Raw genomic sequence first — 20609 nt, forward strand, 5'->3', positions numbered from 1 at the left:
CAGAATTAAACCCAACCCCTCCATGCAGAACACCCATCAATCATAGAGTTATATGATTAAGAACTCATTAATGAAGCAGACATTCCCATTTTTAGAGATAGTCCAAATACACACACTCACTAAATGCCATCTCTAAATATAAAATTGTAGAACTGGGGAGAACACACCTTTACCCATAAGAATCCTATCAATTATGAGGCCAGAGAGAATCCCATATTCAGCTGTGGTCTCTGTAGCTCTGGTTCATATTTTCATTTCTCGCATTTCTCCCATTTTCCCTTCCCTGGATGCATATTGCTGCTGTTAAGGTGCTGCAAATTGCTCCACGTGGAATAGGAGGAGGAAAACTCTCCAGCGTCCACACAATGCAATATTCCAGAACAATCTGAAGTTTTGCTTTCTGCATCACTTGCATGATGCACAAGTACTTGCACTACTTCAGAACAAATTAATTCTCCCTGGGACAGTGGGATTTGCAAACTTCTGTATTATGAAATTTGTTTGAAGGAGGCTGACACTGACAAGGTGACAAGACAATAATACCACATGAGAGGAACATATAGTGGTCTCACTGGATGATCCTTTGTCACAGTCAGGACAAGGACGAGCCTCTGCTGGTAACCAAACGATTGACCCATTAATCCAAAACTGAACCCACTAGTCAGGATTCTACCAATGGGACAAGCAGCCCAAACCCCTTACAATGTTAAGTAAGTCTCAAAAGGTTTGGTTTTGTTTTGAAGGCATTTGGAGCGGCCAGGAGCAACAGAAGGTGGCTTTTACAGCAGGTCCAGAATCCTTCATACAAGGAAACTGCTCCTCTACTGCAGGATACTTCCAAAAGCCATAGGAGAGCACAGTGGCAAGGACACTCAGGCCTGAAGCACCGATTTCTCCAGCTGTCTCTGCCAGCTCTGTTCTCATCAGCCCAGGAAGGTGAGTGGAGTCAGCTGAGCATACAGCTTTCTTCTATCAGACCAGCCTAAGAGAGGGAAGTCCCCATATACCCAAGAAAGGGAAGAAAGGGAGCAGGCTCCACCTGGGCAAACAGATATGAAACCAGGCAGCAGATTTGGAAAGACGGGATGAAAGGGAAGGGAGAGTAGGAAAACATAAGATTAAGGCAGGGGGAATTTATTACATCCTGCTCCATGCTACATAGTTCTTGGATGCAGCCCCAGACACTGAGCACCAATCACTTCACAAGAATTAATACCCCAACCGGGGTGCTGCTACAGAGCTGACTCTCTGATGTTTTTCATCTATTTGCACTTGAACTGGTCAAGAGCCTCACAAAGCAAAATGCCCTCTGAAAAAAGTTATGAACAGGGGAAAACTGTAACTGAGCTGGAGATCCTAAATGCAGGAGCAAGGACAAACTTTGGTTGACAGAGTATTTAGAGCGGTATTAACACTTTCCTCCTATGTTTAATAGCCATTAAAATGTTGGGGGAGGGAGGAAGAAAAGAAAAAAGTCTGCGTAGAAAAACAACTACTCCATTAAAACTGAAAGAGGGCCCTAAGGCCACTTCAGCCTGTGTAATGGATTGGAAGGGTGTCGAGGGTGGAAGTTTTAATTCCTGGAGCACTCTTAATATAACAAAGTATTTCAGTGGAAGTGTCTACTTCACGGCCTCACTGCGTGCAATCATTTTGTTTATTGATCTCTAGCTTGTCACCTAACTACACTCTGCACAGGGCACTGACCACCCTAAGGACAAGAGGTGTTTTGCAAGCTGCACACTACATTTACCCTCCATATGCTGCTTACAAATAACACAAGAGTTTACAAATGCAGAAAAGCAGTTAATGCATGGTGATTTCTTTCTGGGAGAGACAGAGTGGCCAGAAAAAACAATTGCTAGAAATGCATCCAAATAAAAATAAGCCTTATTATGATCCTAAGAAACAGAACAGCAAAAAAGCCCCGAGCAAATGGGGTCTTTCTAATCACAAACATCAGACCAGGACAGGAAGGTCATAGTTTTGTGAGATCGGGTATTTACAGAGAATGCAGGAAAGCTGAGTTATCCCTGTGCTATCCAAGAGGCAGGCAAGTGGCAGTGAATCTAGGCTTTGGCTTGGCCATGTGAGTTTGTGGACGCCAAGGAAGCCTCTCCTTAATAGCAAGCTACCAGTGTGGACATGTCAAGGTAACATGTATGCCCCTCTGTAAGCCAGAACACTGCTGTACACACTGCAAAAGGGGTAGAATGGTTCCTCAGAACACATCAAAAGCTGTCTCTACGGCAACGTGCTTTATGCCATCAATTGCCATCTCTGCTTAACGAGCATTAAGAATTGTCTCTGGAGACCCACAGTGTAGACAGCTTCCAGGAAACGAACTAATGTGATTACGGGTGCAGAAAGATCACAAGAGACCCAGGTACAATAACGTGTAGATCCAGACACATTACCAGCCCAAGGCAGAAACCTCACCCTCAGGGAAACACATGGATGGTAGAGCAGCCATCCTGGGAGGGAGCTGCTCTGCAAGCAAGAACAGAGAACAGATTTAGACCAGGGAGGAGAGGGGGGGAAGAAAAAAAAAAAAAAATCTCCAATAGCCATCTACAGGGATAGAGAGAAGAAATTCTAGACAGCAGCATGATACTATGGAGATGACTGAAAAGGCTTACTAAGAGAACTTGAGACAAAATACCAGTTAAAAAGGAAGAATATTCTTGCCAAATTCTATCACTTGAGGACTGTGTAATTAAGCCAGGAAAAGCACAACAGAATATGCTACAGAGAATAATCCTACACTGGCTTGTTAACCCAACAGGCCTCTTCCACCTCCAAAGTCTGCATTTCATAGCAGGTACCCAAAGGATATAGATTACAACAGGTGATAAGCCAACAGTTCCAATCTCATCATGAAATTAAGTCCAGGCCAAGTGTGGGGAAATGTGTATTAAAATCTAAGCCAACAGACTAGCTAGGGCCTGTAACGTGGGAGGACTCCCTGTGAAGTCAATGGAACTATGCCCAAATAACTGATGTGGATGGGATGCATGACTTTCACGTGTGCTGTTCTCTGCAGCACCTGTAAAAGCCATCCTCTGGGCTTGCAGGGCCACAGTCTCCAGCTATGAAATGCACAGAACATCTCTGCTACACTCCACATTCAATGCAGAGCAGCAGCATTCTAGACAGACACTCTACTAGCAAAACTGAATGAACAGTCAAGCTTTCTGTCCCTTAAATATAAGGCCCAGCGACACCAGGGACATTGCTGAGGCCATAAATAGGGAGTATTTCTGAAAATCAACCATCTGGGCACCACAGCTGAGTTCTTCTCTCTTTCCCACCACCCCATAAAACAAATCTATCCAAAATAGCAAGCTTGGTTTTGAAAAAGTTACCATATATCACCCTTGTGTGATCTTAGCTGAGTCATGACTGGACCCAAGAGCCTTCCTCTCTAGTTCTCTGCTCTAAGTACATGGCTGCACTTCTTCCCCAGAGACCCAGAGAAGCAGAAATAGGAAATGAAATAGAGAGCAGGGAGGAAATTCCATCTCCCAACACAAAAAAAAAAATATTAAGAGGCAGTCTCAGAATTCTCCTGGTAAGAGGTAAAGAAATACGTGTGCAAGAGTGAAGGCTAGAGACACAGAAATATCTTGTTAAATTTTTACTGTTTAACCACTGAACAAGCTACTTTCTCTCCATAATTTATACCTGAATTGTGTGTCTAGACATGACATCATTTTAAGGTATGCCTTGTGTTCTGTGGTAAGTTTACAATAACCAGAACTTATAATTGCCGTGGCTCAGGTCAGCAGAAGAGGAAAAAATATCTGAAGCCCCTTCTAAGCAGCTGTTCTTGGTAATCGTTTTAGTCTGTTGTTTTCTGTCAAGGAGACAAGGCCTAGCAAATGCTAAAAGCCAACGTTAAACCAACTCCCCTTCCTAAAAGTGACGAATACCACAGATAATCTTCAATTCTCAAGCAGCTTTATTTGGTATGGTTCATATTAAAACAGCAAAGGACAGCCAGATAAGCAAGGGCAATGTAAACATCTACTGTATGCCTAGGGAGATTGATGTCTACAGACATGCTAGACCCTACTGTATGCCCATATGATAAACCAGTTATCCAAAAAAGCAGTAAAATAAGCCTGTGGGTCTCAGGTGGGATAACAACAAATACTGGAGTATTCTCACTACTGAGATATAAATCCCAAGGCTACAAGAGCTGGAACCACAGTGCAGTTAGCATGCACCAGCCATTCTTAAGAGTGGAATGAACCCCACGGTGATAAGGGCTGCTGGCCAAGTGACTTTAATCACATGAGAAGTTGCAATCACTGCCCTGGGGAGCGTGGCCTCAAGCATCCTATATTGCATCAATAAAGTGGAATTTAAATCAGAATATAGAGAAAACAGCACAAACAACTTAAGTGTTGTTTCGGTTACTTTTTGTTGCTGTTGTTTGAATGATTTTGTTTGCTTTGTTTTTTTTTTGAACTGGCATTGTAAGCATGGGTGCACTGGATGCCACAGCCAGCCAAGGAGGAGCAGGAACTAGAATCAGAGCAATTGGAATGCTGTCACATGCAAAACAAACCAAAGGCCCTAAAGAGAATAGAAGCAAAGGTCTACAGGTGCCTTACATGAAACTCAGTCCACACAACTCAAAAATGCAGATATGTCACAAGGATTTTTTTGTTTGGCACAAATGTTCATGTTGATGTGTACTGCAGTGTTTGCATTTTCCATTTTTAACCATTCTTTTTTCTATTATCTCAATGGAAACACAAACCATTCCCTCGGAAAGAACAAAATAAGGTCAAAGACAACAGGCCAAAAGCTGTGGAGAATGAAGTAAGCAAATTTAAGCCAAGTGGATACATCACAACTACAGGCATCGAAAAAAGCATGAAAGACCTACCCAAAATCTAGTAGTCAACACCAGTCCAGAACAACCCAATATACAAAGGACTTGACAGCTACTGACCCTTTCATTCCTTGTCACAAGTGATCCGATTTCAATCCACACCAATAGTTACAGCTACCACAATGTGAGTGGGTAGAATCAATGCATTTACAAATAAAGTCACCTCCCCATTCCATACACGTCCTACTTTTTTTTTGTGCTACTTTTCCTATGTATACAAACTTCAGTAGTTCAACTCCCCTCTTGCACCTGAATTAGTAGAAAAGATACCAACACACCTTGTTGATTACTTCTTAGCTTGTCCAAGAGCCACTCAGGATCAGGGAACCACTGTAGCTAATAGAAAACAGAAGAGATCCCATGGTGTTGCACTAATAGGACTTAAAGTAAGAGGCTGATCACAGCATCCAGACTGAAGCTAAGCTTCTGCTCAGCTGGTTCATGAAAGTGCAGGTTCCTGCCTGGACCAATTTATACTGATGTAATGCTAGGTCACACAAGGGTCTGTGTGAGAGTAAAGCATTTGATGTGTAACTCCTAGTTCCACAATAATGGTCCAGGCTCCTCGTAAGTCTTCTGCACATTTATGGACTCATACCCAGACCTACAGAATCAGTACACCACTGCAATGTGGGGTTCTGTGAAGAACTACACTGAAGACTCACATGGAGCTGCCCACAAAGCATCACCCCACGCAGGGCCACAGCAAGAGACTGGGGATGAGAGGGGTAGTGGAAAATGATAGCAGGTGCTGGCAAAGGCTGCCCTGAGCTTGCTGGTGCTCATGAACAGTGCTGACAAGCAGGAGTAAGCAGACATTGCTTTTCAGTGCCAGATAAGGAGAGTGCAGCAGCAAGAATGCCATTGCTCACAGGATCCCAATGGAGCAAGCACATTCTTGCCCAAATGCTGCAGCTGGCCCATTAAATTCTCCTTGTCCCATCCCGACTGTACATTAGGGTCTACAGCTGGCTTATAACGAAAATCTGAAGTCAGCAGGGCTGTTCTGGCTTCAGCTTTCATTAAAGATGTTGAATAACAGGTTACATAGGTTTTCAAATCATTTCAGCATGCAGTGACCAAGAGGTTGATTTAGAGTTTACCAGAGTGTATTCACACTGGCAGTTCTACAAGCTGTCATAGAAAGTTAGGTAAAGATTCAAGTTACTGTTGAGTTGAGATATAAGGAATAAGTGAGGTTTAAAACCATGCAGATTAAAAGAGGGATACTCTCTTACTACAGGATCACCATAATTCCAAGATGAACAAAGGACTGATAAATAATCTACTTTTTATATATGCTTCATGAGTGGTCTTTTCCTTTTCCCATCTGTTTTTAAGGAGTTGAAAAGTGAAACTTATTTACTCCCTCATGCTTAAATCACCAGAGATCAAAGCTTAACAGCTGAACTTGTAGCCAAAAAATAAATAAATAAATAAATCACATTCCACAGCTCAAGTTTATATTCCACAATTAACACTGCTCACCTTTGGCCAGGTCTAAAGGACCAAAGTTGAGTCAGGGGGCACTAATTTTAGAAAAAAAACTGTGACTAGACATTAATAGAGGCATCCAAATTTCCACTCAGGTTCCCCACTACGTATGAAGGATCTTGTTACTTACAGAGTTCTGTTAAGAGTTTGAGTCTTATGGTTATTACCCTAATTACTACTAGTAGTCACTCTGCTTACCCAGGACTAGCACAGGCCAAGAATGGTATCTTTGCATGCACACATATTGTACTATAAGTGAGCTTGAACTTCCCCTACAGTAAAGGAGAATGGCTTGTCTTCCTGCATAGTTAATAAGAATCTGCTCTTTTGCTGTTTGAGGGCTAATATTAACACAAACACACAAGTTTTCAAGCTTCTGTTAGACGTAAAGCAACACCCATCCTTTCCATCCCACTCAGATAGGACACCACAGAAATAACTGCTTATATGTTTCCACAACCAGCAGAAGGACTGCGTTCAAGGCATCTGTGGCAGATCATAACGGGAGACGGGGTTAGCAGATAATTGAACTGAAAGTTGCTGGAAAAGCCACCGTTTGCTTAATCGCTTGAGGGCAAGTTTGAAAATATGAAATAAACCAAGTTTAGGACTAGCTTGTTCCCCTTATTTAATGGACTATAATATTTTACAGTGCAAAGCCCTGCAGCAATACAACTCGCTGCAGCATTTGGAGCCATTGCTGCACAAGTACTACGAGCCATATGGATTTAACGACTCATCACCAGAAAAGAGAAAACCAGAACCTCTGTTACCTAAGCATTGGCCTCTGCTATTTCAGCTGAAAAACAATAGCAGCTGACCTCAGCAATAGTTTGCATCCATCATTCAAATTGTCCAGTAATAAATTTAACAAGACATTTCACTATTTGTTAGCATCTCAGTGGTATCACTGCTTTCCACAAGAAAACAACCTGACTCCTTTGACAGACGCTTCTAGCACTTGATCTAGGAAGACACTTCATCACTGGAAGCAGTCGACCAGCAGCAACAAAAATATGCTGGTCTGCATCAATCTTCATCAAGGTTTTTAAAACAAAGGACCACTTAGCAGCCATCATTATGCCCTGCACTTGCTGCAGTGGAACACAAAGACACCTTGAGCATTATGGCTACCAAAATTTTAATTTCCAATGAAAACACTCAATTTTGAATACTTACCACGTGTGCTTTCTTTTAGGCTTCTGTAACAAGGAATGTATTCACCACAAAATATTTGCAGAAAAACAAAAGAATTACAGGAATTTCTTTGCTCACTTATTTGTTTCTCCATGATCAAGTATATATAGCAGGACTTCTTCTAGCCCCGTATTTCTTATCACCCTGCTCAGTTTCTTAGAATTGCTCTCCAGATGAACACAAGTCACTGCCTTGGGCAATCCTGCTTGCCACAGCCTGCAGCAGAGGCATCAGCCATGCATGGCCTTGGAAGGCTTAATGGACAACGTTCAAAACTCACTCAGAGAACTGCTAGCATTATATAAGAATTTTTCCTGTCAAAGAACACATGTAGGATGTGGTTGCATCTGTAGCATGACCCTTATCTTCCCTTTCTTACATGCTGCACCCATGGCTGTGCATCTTGAAACAGCTGTGTCTTTCTAGTGACTGATTACCCAGAGACACGCAACAGCACTCAGTATCTGTAAGAGGCCAGGGACTGAACCCTGAGTTTATTATAGAAAAGAGCTGGAGTAAGTTGCTTGCCAAAAATCCAAACTCTAGCCAACAAGTCCCTCCAGACTCACTTGGAAAGGTCTTGTAACCTCATTGCCGTATGCCTGCTGGGCTCAAAATGAAATGCAAACTTGCATGTTACTTGTGGATTTGGATGCATTCTCCAACGAGGAGGCAAATCAGGAGCCTGGGCAAGAAGCACATTCAGAAAAAACATGTACCAAAATCTTTAGCTAACTTCATCGCATGGTGCCATTCCCTAACACCTCTCCTGCTTTGGCAGTTGAGGAACCAAATATGATCTGGCTAAAAATGGTAATGTTTTACACTCTCAAGTATTTTGATTAAGTCCTTCAATGCTGTTTGAAAACTAGTTTTGTGGTTTGTACAGTCAGAGTTAATGTCTTCAGAAAGTTCACCAGCAAGCTTTTCCCCAGCCTTCAGTTACATGGGATCCTGCTTCCATCAACGCAGGAACTGTAAAAGTCGCTATAGACTCATCCAACAAGAGCTCTTTCTGCTGCAGTGATTACCAGGATGTCTCACAATGCTCCTTGCTTAGGAACTGATTAAATACTTCTTAGCATCTGTAATCATGTACAGTCATTAGAATAAGCCTACACCTACTTCTTGTCCAGTTCTCCAAAAAACAGAAGTTAGCTCTTAATGGCTACTTCTAAGAAACATCACTTGTGCTGATGCTATTTGCAGTACATATAACATGTACCCATTAACTACTCTATCTGGTAATCAAAGTTAATCAGTTATTTAGCAGTAGGGCACCTTCAAACAGGAACTGGGAAGGGCTTACTTTCACAAGAGCAACATAGCTCTTGCAGTACTTGCAATGCAGCATCAATTAGAAATCACTTTCAAGTGAACAGAACGTTCACAGGGCTGTTTTTGTAAAAGTCTGAACTTCATTCCACTGAGAAACACTGACACACACATGCAGACAACCCTTATCCATAAACATACCTAAAATTTCAGTTGTGTGTCAGGAAGTCTCCAGGAAGCACTAGCTGTGAGCTTTCTGCATGGTCAGAGTATTTGTAGCACCCAGTTCCAGGCCAGCATTTCCTCTCTCAAGTCCAGAGAAAAGTTTAATTTCACCTTCTTCTACTAACCACACTCCCTCCCCTGGGATCCTGCTGTCTCAAGTCTCCCTCCATTCAGAATTTGTGCCTTTAATTGTTTCTGCCTTCAACTGTCCTTGAAGGAGTCTCTTTATAGATTTCTGCCCTACTCCACTGCTTAATCAAGATGTGACTGCATTTTAATCCCAGTCTGCTGCATATTTCCAGTACCGCTCAACCTGTAACACTCACAGATCTAATTAGAAGGCTCTCTCCATTCCTCACATTAACTTTAAAATGAAACATCAAGCCACACCAGACTGAGAACAGCCCCTGGTACAACTTTATTTGACACCTGTGCTCAGACTGACTGTGTGAACCCCTACTAGCTACAAGGCAGGCCTTTTTCTAAATGAACCGACTGGATTTTGAAGTTCCTCCATCTAACACGCACTCCTGTAGCTCCCCAAATGGAGCTGGACTGGCTTTGCTGCCTTTATCCTGCTAACTAGCTCAGAGAGAAGACAATACAGTGGAATGACATACATGCAAGCAACACTGCAACTTTTGGGTAGCGAGCTTCAGTTAACTCCACAAAATTATTCTTCAGAAGGACATCCTTATTAGCAAGGTCTTGAGGAATGAATGATGTCCAGGATTCAACAACACAGGAACACGATGCCTACCTCCTGCTTTCACCTTGAAGTCTTTTATAAGAGATTAAATCACGCAACCCCAAACCCCTCTGGTACATCTGCCTGTATTCTTGCTCAAGGACGTGCAATTCCATTTCCAGCTGCACATCCCACATCTGCAAGTGAATCTCCGTTGCTTATGAACTTCAACAAAGTGCTACAATTCAGGGAACAAGGGGCAACCTTTATGTGATGTCTTCCTGTTCAGCCAGAGCCCTGTTTATTAACTTTTCCAAGAAAGCCCATCTTTCACTGCAGTTTTGGAGTGAAGGAGCCAATACAAATTCTCCTGTGGCTGAAATATGACAATTTTATAGCCTGTAGAACTGGCAGAACAGAAGCTATATTCTCTTCCTGAATCTTGACTAAATAATAGAGTAATATATCTTCTCCAGCAATATTTTAGAGATGTTTTTGTAACACTTTGCCCACTGCTAGGCACTAGCAGTGCAGAACACCCACTAAACAAATGGCCACTACTCCAGTGAGAAGGCAGAAACTCTGGGCAAGCTCATGAAGTTCAACCTCTTAGAAAGAACACCAGATCTTGGATGCGCGCTTTCACATAAAACTTGCTGCTGCATCTCTATTTAGAAGAGATCACTAGAGATACCCCTAAGTAAAACATGTCCTAAACTAAAAACTTCACCATCCCTTCCCACGCAGAGAGCTGAACAATTAGAAGCACGAAACAGTGCAAAAAGCAACTGTTTTAAAATCTGGGTTTGAATATTTAACTTGCATTACAAAAACATGGGATTGCTCACATGGCAAAGCATCCCAAAATAGCTGTAACACTTTAGGTCTCCATTAAATCTCTTCTTCCTAAAGATAATCTGAATGTGGATGTGGCTCTGCCTGCTCAAGTACCACAATTGCTCACTCTCCACTGCCTTGATATCATGAAACAACTCACTACTAGAACTACTTATCACAGGAAAAGTGTTATTGTACTAATTCCATGAACTCACTTAATGAAAAGCCTACATTAAAAAATGCAAGAACCCCTAAAGTAGAAACAGCAAGATCTTCACCTGCCTCACCCCAAAGCTTTGCTGCAGCTCAGACTGCTACCAACTGCACCACTCCCTATATATTCTTTCATCTTTTAAGACTTTCTGCTTCATCTTGCAACACCTGTACCCTTCTTACCTCTTACAAATGAGAACAGCTTGCACTGCTAATGGCCTCATTTCAGATTATTAGACAGGTCTTCACAAGAAGAGTGCACTGGCCTTCAAAGGATGGTAGATGGACAGACAGGTTCTGTCCATCTACTATCAGTGAAAACCTGGCAATGAAGCCTCCTCCTATCTTAAGGAATTTCTTTTATTTCCATGTCTTCGACTTGGGCTGTACAGGACATTCCTCCATCACTCACAGGAAGTGACAACTCGTTATAGAACAGCTCTGCACAAGAATCCTAAAATTCTCCTGCTGCAAAGCGTGTTCTCATTTCTCCTCCAGTATTTGACAAGATAGAAATCAGAGATGGCAGCAGGACTCTGATCACATACAGGGATAAAGAAAAAAAATGAATCAGGAACGCTCCCTCCATCATCCCTTGTTCTTGCAGGACAGTGGCATTCTGCATACCAGGCACTACGTGGCCCCTCAAGCATTCTCCTGGAAGAAATTCAACAAGTTCCTTGTCACAAAAGCATCCCATTCAATGCTTTGACAGCAACATGAAGCCCACACATTTCATCACTATTCCTTCGAAAAGAAGTGGGGGTGGAGCTGTCATTTAAGCGTTTAATTCCAGAGCACAGCACAAAACAGCTCGACAGACAATGGGTTTGAGAATTCAGTGGAAGGAGATGCTTCTTCCTTCCAATTGGGAGATACACCCCTTCCCATTGCAGGTACCCGATACTGAGAACTAAGCCTCAATTCCTATTCCTGACAAAAACAACGGGTGGTTTTAAACGTTCTTCATTGTTACCTACCATTCACTCAAAAGGTGTTAAAATAAGCAGTAGACACCAATTAGGAGCAACTCCTCACTTAGCACTTCCTAATGGGACGAGGAGTGCAGTGTGCACTTCAAATAAGCGCTGCTATGAACGCAACCCCACCCTTCCTCTGACAGGAACTTCTGTTAAAAAGAGAGGTAGGGTGGAAATCTGGGGGGATGTTTTTATTATTTTTGTACTAACAACATGTGGAAGATTGACAGAATAACACATCGTGTCCTTTTTTTCCATCCTTGAAATGAAGACAACGCTGACAGCAACAGAGTAAACCCCACAACATGCTCCACATTAGTCCAAAGCCCCTACAGTCCTGGACAGAAGTGATAGCTTAGCAAAGTCTTACCACCTTTTGTCTTCTTTCTGACCTACCAACAGCAACTGTCTGATTTACACACAAAAAAATGCTTCCTCATGCTCATCCCTCCTCTGTTTTTTGTGCCAACAACATCAGCTTATCCCACTGTAGTTCAGAAGACGGGTGGAAGAGGCAACTATCAGAAAGTCTCCAGATTTGGATACTGAAAACCAAAGAGCCATTCCCTGCAAAGAGCTCAACTTCCTGTGGAAGCAGCAAGTTCACCCCATAGGACACTTCCTCAAGCTCTGAACACCTCTGTAGCTACCATAGACCTGATTTCTCCTGAGGAGCAGGAGTACTTTTCACACACCTTACATTAGGACAACCTCTGTGGGCAGATCTCCAGGCAGATCATCCTAAAATCCATGGCTAACCAAAATGAAATACATAAAAAGAAAAGGAACATCCACTTGATAGAAACATACTGAGGTTAAAGTACCTCAGACAGGCTTGGAAAAGGAAGGTAAATAAAGATTACACAACCATGACATTGCATGGACTCTTCAGAACCCAAGCCTCAAGATTCATTCCTAAGTAACTCAAAAGCTCACCAAGGTGTAGAAGTTTCAGGAGTTTCCATAGCTCACTGACCAACCAGGAAGTGGTCCATCATTTATACAAGCCTAATGGCAAATACTTTTTAAAGAATCTGAGGTTATCACCAAAAGATGTCAGTACCCGCCTTCTGTACTGCTGTTTTGTTTCATCACAAAGTCCTAAACTGATAAAAACATGGATAAATAAGAATTGACAGCATTGACATCCAGGAAGAGAAGCCTGGTACCATACCACACCTTTTGAAGGTAAGGTTATGCCCAGACCTAATTAGAAATTAAAGCAAATTAGTAGAAAAGCCATGGATTATAAATAGGCAGGTTTGTAATTTGTGAGTTAAGAAACAGCACTAACAGAAAGCATCCATTATGACTGGGAAAGCAAGCAAATAGCTTATCAAAATAAAGATTTTCTGCACGCCACAGTAATTTGATGGGAGCTAACGTAATTGGAACAGTAATGTAACACTACAGCACACAGTTTTTCTAATTACGTTAAAAAAACATCTGTAGATATTTAGCATTCCAAATATTTTGACACTGGGTGCTGAATTAAATTCTCCCTGTTCAGATTAAACATATCCAAAAAAACTTAAACGATTCAGATGCTGGAATGCAGTGTTAAGTCTTTGGAAATCTGTCAGGGATTTTTTTATTGTATTTTTTTTTTTTTGACCGTGTATCAAGAGAAAAGACGAACACTTAGAAACTGCATAAGTAGTCCCAGAGCACCAATGCCAGAAAGCTCTCTCATCAGGCTGCAGGTTCTTCCAGCAGTGAGCTTGCACTCCAGGAGCCCTGCAGAAGGTCTGATCAAGGGTGACAAGTTTGTGCCTGTAGGCAGCAGCTGCTGCGTGGTCAGCATGCACCAGTGGAGAGCAGTCAGGTGATGCAGTGCAGAGTGCTTGGGGAACTGCTGGTGGGCTTCCTGCATCCTACTGCATCCTACTGAAGGGGCACCAGAAACAAAAGTACCTGAGACACATCGTAGAGGGGCAGGAAGTATGTGCTATGGGGGAGAAACAGAGATACGGTTCAGCTCTTATGTTCTATAAATACACAAATACAGGTACTTATCTTTCTGGTGCTCAGCTTCTAAACAGAATTCCTGGGATATCATGGTCAATGTTTGAAAGGCAAATGGGATCCTGGGCTCCATCAGGAGAGGGGTGGTCAGCAGGGAGAGGGAGGTAATTGTCCCTCTCTACTCGGCTCTTGTGAGGCCCCATCTGGAGTACTGTGTCCAGGTGTGGAGCCCGCAGTACAAGAAAGACATAGAGATCTTGGAAAGGGTCCAGAGGAGGGCGACTAAGATGATCAGGGGGCTGGAGCACCTCCCCTATGAGGACAGGCTGAGGGAGTTGGGCTTGTTCAGCCTGGAGAAGAGAAGGCTGCGGGGTGACCTCATTGCAGCCTATCAATACCTGAAGGGAACCTACACCCAGGAGGGGAGTAAACTCTTCAAAAGGGCTGACAACAGCAGGACTAGGGGAAATGGATCCAAGTTGAAGGAGGGAAGATTTAGGTTGGATGTTAGGGGGAAGTTCTTCACAAGGAGAGTGGTTAGGCCCTGGAACGGGCTGCCCAGGGAGGTTGTGGATGCGCCGTCCTTGGATGTGTTCAAGGCCAGGTTGGACGGGGTCCTGGGCAACCTGATCTGAATGTGTGTGTTTGGTGGCCCTGCTGGGCAGGGGGGTTGGAACTACATGATCCTTGAGGTCCCTTCCAACCCAGGTGATTCTGTGATTCTGTGTAATGTCACTCCATAATCTCCATATTGTGGTTCCACACAGATTGACAGATCTGTGTTTAACAGTCCAGAGGGAGCAAATCAACACCTGGAGCACTGAGGTTCCACCAACACCACATTCAACATCAAAATTAAAGACCTGAAAGCTCACTGAAGGGCTCTGAAAGCATCTCACAGTCTCTCTAATCCAGCATTTGCTAGCATAAGATGTTCCCCATGTTGTTCCACAGTTCTGAGACCCAACAAACTTTCTGAACTAGGAGAAGGGTTTTGTAGAAGGGTATTCTCTCACACCAAGAGGAAACACCTCATTTTCTTATGCTGCTTTGAGAACCGTAACCACATGAAAAGCCAACAGATTGAAAAGTATCAGAGGAAGATACAAACAGTTTTAGGTAGAAGTAGATAAAATTGCAACAACTGGAAGAGTGAAGGGGGAAAGAAATAAATTCTCGAACTGAAGAAATTACCTGAACAAGGCCACTCAAACTCCCTATCCTCCCTGTATTCTTAAGATGTTTTAGCAAATAGATAAAAGCTTATAGCCACAGTGGGATCGCTTCAGAGGTGCCAGGGTTACTCTGGAGCTGATTCTTGCCTAAGTCATTGTCTCCCATCAGTCTGCTTTTGGGGGTAAATAGGATACTGGCTGCTGTCCCAGATTCAAGCAATGCAAACAATCAAGAAAGAAATCTGTGATATTTGTGAAGTAAAATAAGACCTTGTGTAGCCGGGAAGCTCTAAGGCAGTACAGAGCCCCTAGGGACACTTTTCTTCTCCCAGGAGATTGCACTTGCCTTTGAACTTTCAGCCATATAGAAAAAAGGCTGAGTTGAAGTGTCAGCATCATCTTGGATTCAAATCAATCAGTTTGATGTATGATTGCAATAGCTAAACCACTTCACCTCTGCGCTGCCCTCCTCCATATGTTCTTTATATCAGCAGTCGGCAGACTGGGTGGCTCAGTGGATTCATTTCCTGTGCTAGGCTTGGGCTCCAAACACAAAAAAATTAGAAGTGAAATATAAAAATTAGCATCTACTGACAGTTAAATTCACCAGACTTGTTCGCATCAATTCTCTTTATCTGTCCAAAAATGTTGCAAGAGATCTTTTCAGGAGGTTTAAAATCACCATTTTCACGAGGTGTATCTATATACACACCTGCATATATGTATCTATACAGCTAGGTGGTCACAGCTCAAAAAAACAACAACAACAAAAAAAAAAACAACAGTAACGGAATTAGAAATCTTCCAAATGTTGACATACCTTTGGGTGAGAGGACAGCAGCAAAGGTCCAGGAGGACAGCTTGAGCAGTGCTGACGTTAGAAAGGACACAGACTAGAAGCAGCCATCCCTGCTGAGCAGCAAAGCTCCCATCCACTCTCAGAGCTGGGATTCCTCCAGATGATGCTCTTTTTATTATTATTTTTATCAGCTGCAATGCAAGGACTGAATTCCCAAGATACCTTAAATATAAACAGTGTGCAGCCTCCAGCATTAACATAGGTGCCTGTCAGCTGGTGACAGTGAAGTGGTTACTTTCTCAAGCTCAACTTATTAGCAAAGGGTCAAGACATTTTGTAGGGCTCAAATTGCATTTAACAGCTTGCACTATTGGCATGCTGTCTGTTACCATGGAAAGGGGGTTCTCAATGAGGGTGTGTTACAGCAAGAGTACATCAGCAGTCTACCATACTTTGGGGCTGACAGCCACACTGTACTGTCCCTTTGTGAAGGGGTACCATGGCAGTGAATAGTCAACTCCCCAAATTACTCTGTGCTTAATCAGTCATTACCTCCTGGCCTTACCTACTTATGAAGATGCAACCTCACTACTCCAGTGACCACTGGAAAAAGGAAATGTTTTCTTGGTGTCTCTAGAAACAGAAGCATCTTGAGGTGGAAGTGCCATGCCATCATAGCTGCCATCCTGTTGCCAATGGAGAACAACACTGACTGGCAGAGAATTGCAGCATTTGCAACACAACAGGAACACAAATCAGCAATAATGAAGGCCTGATCTGTCTTCAGCCATTACTACTTCACAACTTCAAAAGCTCCAGCTGCACACATGAAACTAAATAGAGGCGAAATTTGTTGTTAGAACCTCAAAATGTTTTCATCTTTTTCTACACTACTCCATAATAGCACTGTTTTTGTGTTGCTTGTTTAGATCTGTTTTTTCTGTTGTTTACAGGATGTAAGCACCCTGCCCTTCCAGAAGGACAGCATTTACAGTAGGAAAGGCCAAAAAAACTCGAGAGTACAAAAGGCTTTGTATCAGGTTGCCAAATGTACCAACCAGAACTGCCAAAAAAACCCCAGAGAAACTTTTCCAACTCTTTTTTTCTTACAACTCCAGGCAATACTAACAATAAGGATTAACATAAGTAGTAAATAACCGATCTTAAACCTGATCCCTCCAGACAGCTTAAGGTCCTGTGCGCACCACTCAAATGCTACTCAATGCTTCTGCTTAAGAGTGAAGTGGCAGAACCACGTCCTGCTAAAAAGGGGTCTTTTTCCTTTTGAGAACATGGGACTGTCAGCAGCTCCAGATGTTTTAGAGAGAGGGGAAGAAAAAAAAAGAAAAGGTTTAAGAAAATTTCTTACATGGAAGCAAAAGCTTGCTACTGGCTTTCTGCTCACACTCCACAGCCCACATCCAAGCTCAACCACACAGTTGCACCTTGAAAGCTGATCGTGTAAAGTTGTCACCTCATTCCACAGACCTGCTCCTGCGAGATCACTGCTGAATTTCTAAAGCAAGATTATGTTGGCTTTTTATTTCCCCTGAACTCTGCTGAGACAGATCTGGCACTGCGGGAGGGAGCTGGATTCTCTCCTTTACACCAGCAGCACAACTGAGCTGTAATCACTCACACCTGTCCAAACCTACAGGCATGACTGGGCTGCATACACAGCTGCTTGGTCCCCAGTCAGGTCCTCTGCCAGGCTGAGCCACAGCTACCTGGGAAATGAGTTCTGCCCCAGCCCCAAGCATCCCTCTCCCTTGTGACAGGTAGAAAGCCAAGCTGCACAGAACACCTTGTTTTCCAAGCCCACTTCTTTCAGCAGTGTGTTAAAATGCAAAGTTCTCTCCTGAACACATGAATTCAGAATAGCTTTCCCATGTTTTAGGTTTCTCTTGAGCTCCTCGGAAACTATTGTTTCCTCAACAGCCCGAAGAGATCTGCTGTCTGCAGCCACCTTTGTGACTAATTAAACAGCTTCCTAGTTGGAGACTTGCTTAAGTTGCATGATTAGCACCAAGATACTGCTGTGCAATGAAAACGAGGTGTAGCTACAGACTGCAGTCAGAGATGCTAGACACTCTCAGTAACCCTTCAGCAGCCAGCACAAGCAGGATGCATGAACGTGATGCAAACCAACAGAAAACCTCAAGATATTTCTAGCCCAGTCATAAGACATCAGCAGAGATTCAGCTGATGCCCAATACCACATGAAACTCAACGGAGAAACAGTTATTGTTTCTAAGCCCCAAAAGCAACAGGTAAAATGGAAAACAGCCAGAAGAAAAATGCAAAGCATGTCCTTTTTCATGCATCATGATGAGAAAGGGAAAGGATTCTCCTTTCTTCCAGAGCCCAGTTTTCTTTCACTGGAACAGATGACAAAGTCACAGGTGTCTTGTTGTAAGTAACATGAACGTTGCACCAAAAAGTCTCTGGGAGGGTAGGAAAGAAAATAGGAGGCGCTTAGTTTAATTCAAATAACATGATCCCAGGGGGATTTGTGCCTGGACCTTATGTGCATAAATCTTACAGGCTGCTATTCAGAGACTGCCAGCTTTTCTCAGCTACAGCAATTGATTGTGATGACAATGGAATGTGGAGAAGATACTCACTGACAGGGATAAAGCACATTTTCTGAAGACCCATACAATGGGGTCACTAAACATGAATCCATCTATGAGAAGAGCATACCAAAGTACCCATTTCTTCATTTCTCTTCTCCCATTTAGGATTCTTTGTAAGCACTGTGCACAGTCTGCTTTCCAGGATCACCTTCTGGATTACAATTGGGAGTGAAGAGAACAGGTAATCTGTTCCTGTGTTTGAGAGGCCTAGAACAAATTAACAAACCCAATCCAATCCAACCTGTTCATTCACACACATCCCTTTCTTCTTCACAAGGGAAGATGCTTTGCTGGATCACTTACCCTCTTCACAGTTGCTCCCTGTGAACCCAGGACAGCACCTCCACTCCAGCGTCGTCACAGTTCGGTAGGACATTTTGTATGTGGGCCTTATAAGAGTCCTGTAACTAACACAGACAAGAAGTCAGTAAGATGCACTTCTCTGACAATCCATAACCCATCTTCCTGCCTAGCAATGTCATCCACTCATCCCCAGCTGTAGATAAAAGATACGCTTAAATTAACACAGCAAGTGTTTAACACCATATGGATCCGATTCAAAAACCCTTGTTTTTCTCCTTAAGCCCTTATATTCTTTTGGCTCTTCCTCGTATCTCTCCCTTAATAAATACCAGTACGCTTTATGGAGGTCTCATCACTACCAAGTTGTTTTCAGTAGCAGAGATGATGGTTAAACAAAGGCTGGCATTAGCCTTTCCTCTCTAAGTACTCAGAGTTTCCAATGTGTTATTCTCACAAAAATTGCCTAAGTCTGTCAAAAATCTTCCTTTCTCCCACCCTCAGACCAGGGGCGTACTGACACATAGCTGCATGCCAGATCATCATGACACAACACTACTACATCAGAGATCTGCATATAGCCTTTTTCCAGTTAGCTAATCTGCACCTCAGTTTTCTCCCATCTGAAAGAACTTTACGCTTCTCATCACAGCCGAGGTTCCGCTGGACATGTTTTTGCTCTGTGGCCAGCACACAGCATCCTCTGGGTTCCATTCAAAGCACAAGAACTGTCATGCCCCATTGGAAACCAGACTGCTATGTGCAGACAAGCAGACCCATGCGAGGCACCAGCCATTCTGAAGTCAACACAAGACTGACAGTCACGTAAGACTCAGCTTTTGTTTTAAAAACACTGGACCTCCAAAGCTGACAAATCAGTTTTCCCCACATACATCCGGACAAGTCACTGCTGCTATTCATGAAGCTGAAAGAAAATACAGAAGCTGTGCTCTATGAGCTCCTCTCAAAATTCTTACTCTCATTTAACAGCCAAAGGAATTTGGCAAGCATGGGGAGCGGCTGAAGCATTGGGATTACAGCACTACAGACTGCAGCTTTCTGCTCCTCTGTCAGGGCTGGGCAGTCACAAGTCTGGCTGGATCTCTGCAGGGAAGAACATCCTCCTGCAGCACCAAGAACCTGCAGGGGACAGAGCAGTCCCAGGCTGCAGCTCTGCCCCAGCCCACCCAGACACAAGGCCAAGATGGAGCTAGATATCTCATGAATCTAACCTAAATCTCTCTCTAAAGGGCAGCTATTACATGTTGCATCAAGGACCGCAGAACAGAACAGAGATGCATGCTACCGCTGTTCACATTAACAGCACCAACACATCCAGGAGAGGCTGCCTATGTATGCACTGGAAAGCAGGCAGCATCTCAGCAGATTTTGGGAAACTAATTTCTCAGGAAGCTGTGACTGCTTGTTTCTGTGTTTGACAGCTGGCATAAATCATTCTCCCACAGGCACTGGATAAGATGATCTGCACAAGCTTCTTCCTGAGCACACAGCTGCCTGCACAGCATCGCCTAGAGATGGGAGAGCAATGCTGTCCCCTGGAACATTATGTCCTCACCCTTTGAGTTGCCAAGAAGCACACCAGTTAATGCTAATGCTAACTATGATCCAGACATTTGTCTAACATGGGCTGGACAGAGCCAGTTCATCCCACCTAACTTCTCACACCTCTGCATCCAACAGCCTTCAGGAGTTTGCAGTCATAAGTGAGCTTGAGGACTTGGCACCACAGTGATGTAGGCAGACCCTAAAACAGCTCTGGCAAACTTCAGGAACTGAACCCAAGTCTCCCAACTCTCAGTTCTGGCATCAGACTTGAGACTTCTTTCCACACACCACCCTCAGCCATCAGTCAGAAGTTCATGACTTTGTCACTAACACTACAGTTGGATTTGACCTTCAGA

At 43.3% G+C, this 20609-nt stretch overlaps 1 protein-coding gene across 8 annotated transcripts in view; it reads right to left on the minus strand.

Annotated features, from left to right (window-relative positions):
* Window positions 1-20609, minus strand: part of COL26A1 (collagen type XXVI alpha 1 chain) — a 158692-nt gene that overhangs the window by 110899 nt on the left and 27184 nt on the right. For 6 of the 8 annotated variants that reach the window (XM_052688860.1, XM_052688864.1, XM_052688863.1 and 3 more), the window contains exon 3: window positions 18691-18794. In XM_052688860.1, coding sequence (XP_052544820.1) covers window positions 18691-18794 — 104 coding nt within the window. The remainder of the gene's footprint in view (window positions 1-18690; window positions 18795-20609) is intronic. The other 2 variants (XM_052688862.1, XM_052688858.1) reach the window with 1 other exon arrangement.

The sequence above is a fragment of the Tympanuchus pallidicinctus genome, unplaced genomic scaffold (genome assembly GCF_026119805.1).
Source record: "Tympanuchus pallidicinctus isolate F22 unplaced genomic scaffold, pur_lepc_1.0 scaffold24, whole genome shotgun sequence".
NCBI lineage: Eukaryota > Metazoa > Chordata > Aves > Galliformes > Phasianidae > Tympanuchus > Tympanuchus pallidicinctus.